The following is a 2242-nucleotide window of genomic DNA, read 5'->3' as shown; positions in this document are numbered from 1 at the left end:
AAAAGTATTATAATGAAAAATATTAAAAATATCGAAGAAGACAATGATGATGATGAAAATACTCGTTATGATGATAAAGAAAATAATGAAGAAGAAGAAAATGATGATGACCAGTTGTTTGAACCTGATACAAGTGATATTATAAATTCAATAGATGGTACTAATACATTACAAGATAATATTAAACAATTAATAGAAGAATTAAATTGAATAAATATTAATAAATGATTGATGTGTTTAATTGATTTAATTCAACACTTCTGAATGTATCAAATATTGAATGTATCGAGATTTTACAACAAATTGAGTAGAAGGATTCTTTGGTTATTTAAAAAAAATAATTAATCATAGTAATCTTCCTTTATATTTATTAACAGACAATATTTATGCAATTGGAAATACAATGTTTAATAATATAATTATGATTGATCTTCATGATGAAATTATAGATAAGAATGATCTTCATTTTAAATTATTGAATGAATTTTCAAAGAAAATCTTAAAATCACAATATAATTTATTAAATAATAAAGTATTATGTGATGAGATTCAATATTGTATTAGTTGTCAAATAAGAAGTGTTAATCATAAAGTAGCATGGTATTGTTATCATTTGATGAAAGAAAGAAAAAATATGTCATTAAAATATCTTATTAATTATGATGACCTTCCATCATTTGCTTTTAAATCAAAACAAACTAGAATAAATTGGACTGATAAATCTATTTCTAATATTGAATTACCAAAGAGTTATAGTTTGATAGGAAATGTAGTTGTAAATAAAATGAAACATAATACAAATGTACATCAAATGAATAAAGTTGAATTTAGGAAAAGAAAATCAAAAGAACTATTTTTTAATGAAATTGAACCATTTCAAATGAAGAAGTATGTAATTAGTGAAAGAAGTAAAAATGATGAAGATAAAATAATTAATGAAGATAATGAAATTATTGAAGAAGATAATGTTGAAGAAAGAATGTCATCAATTCATTCACATAATTCTATCATTAAAATATCTCAAAATGAAATATATATTAATGAAATACATGAATATGATAGTATATTAACAGAAGAAGAATTTGAAAAGATAATGAAAACATTTAATGTTCCACAAAAATGTATGTTATGTGGAATATCAAAGAATAATAATATATATCAATTACAATATAATATTAAAGAAATAGAAACAATTATATTCCCATTTTCATCAAAAAATAAATATGGATTAATAGCATATGTTAATAAAATTAATATAATAGGAAAAGAATGTGTAGTACATATTAAATATGGAAATGATAAATATCCAGTGTTTATGAGATGAATGAATAAACAATTAATGAAAGTATTAGAATTAACAAATGATCAAATAATTTATTCTATAAAAATTGATGAATGTATTGGACAATTAAAACATAATCGTTATATAACACTTTTCTTAATAGAATCTTTCTTAATGAAAAGAAGATGATATAACAAGACAATCAAAGAATCTGAGAGAATATATTTCAATAGAAAAAATGATAGAATCATTCAAATGTTATAAAAATTAATCTTAATTAATTTTAATAACAACAAATATCTTTTTTAAAAGTAAAATAATATGAATAAATAAAAGTACAATATGTTATAGAAGTAAAATACTTTAATGTAAATTAATTTGTTCTAATTTTTAAACTGATATTTTTAGTATGAAAATATCAATCAAATTATTTAAATTATCAAATATGTTTTCAATATAAAATTTATTCAGAATGTATATGTTAAAATTTATTATATTTTTAAACTAACATAAATCTAAATCCATATTTGTCATCATATCATATTTTGCACTAATAAAAATCTATCAATATTCTCTTTTCAAATTATTCTATCTTCGAACAACTGAAGTGATTATTCATTAGATTTTTCAATAATTCTTGTAAATATGAAGAAATATTAAAAAATTATTTATGTTGTATAAAATTTTTTGAACAAAAATAATCAAAAAACAATTATAGCAAATTATTTTCTAATTGAATAATTTACCATAATTGTTTTTGATTGTATATAGAATTGTTCTATTACCATTTCTATTGTTCTTTCATCAAAAATATAAATCTTCAATTGTTTGTCATTCATTTAATTTTTCATTAATATTGATAATTTAAATAATAATAATCAAATCAAAATAAATAAAAAGGAGATAATTAAATGTTAATAATTTTATATTATTCATTATTCAATGTAGATTATTTGTTTT

General features: G+C 18.8%; 1 protein-coding gene across 1 annotated transcript, besides 8 other annotated features; it reads left to right on the top strand.

Annotated features, from left to right (window-relative positions):
* Positions 1 to 12: 12 nt before the first annotated feature.
* Positions 13 to 1324, top strand: EDI_014440 (uncharacterized protein; the record flags this gene model as incomplete). The annotated part of the gene is made up of 2 exons (XM_001734348.1): positions 13 to 116; positions 352 to 1324. The coding sequence occupies 2 exons, from the start codon at positions 13 to 15 to the stop codon at positions 1322 to 1324; spliced, it is 1077 nt and encodes a 358-aa protein (XP_001734400.1).
* Positions 34 to 110: a microsatellite.
* Positions 176 to 226: a sequence feature (AT_rich).
* Positions 325 to 346: a sequence feature (AT_rich).
* Positions 510 to 532: a sequence feature (AT_rich).
* Positions 1145 to 1180: a sequence feature (AT_rich).
* A 216-nt stretch (positions 1325 to 1540) lies between the features above and the next one.
* Positions 1541 to 1786: a sequence feature (AT_rich).
* Positions 1787 to 1933: 147 nt separating this feature from the next.
* Positions 1934 to 1971: a sequence feature (AT_rich).
* Positions 1972 to 2119: 148 nt separating this feature from the next.
* Positions 2120 to 2215: a sequence feature (AT_rich).
* The last annotated feature ends 27 nt before the right edge of the window (positions 2216 to 2242 follow it).

This window comes from Entamoeba dispar, genomic scaffold, assembly GCF_000209125.1.
Source record: "Entamoeba dispar SAW760 scf_1105229458227 genomic scaffold, whole genome shotgun sequence".
Taxonomy (NCBI): domain Eukaryota; phylum Evosea; order Mastigamoebida; family Endamoebidae; genus Entamoeba; species Entamoeba dispar.
The sequence above is the reverse complement of the archived record's forward strand: the minus strand, read 5'-3'. Positions and strand labels throughout refer to the sequence as shown.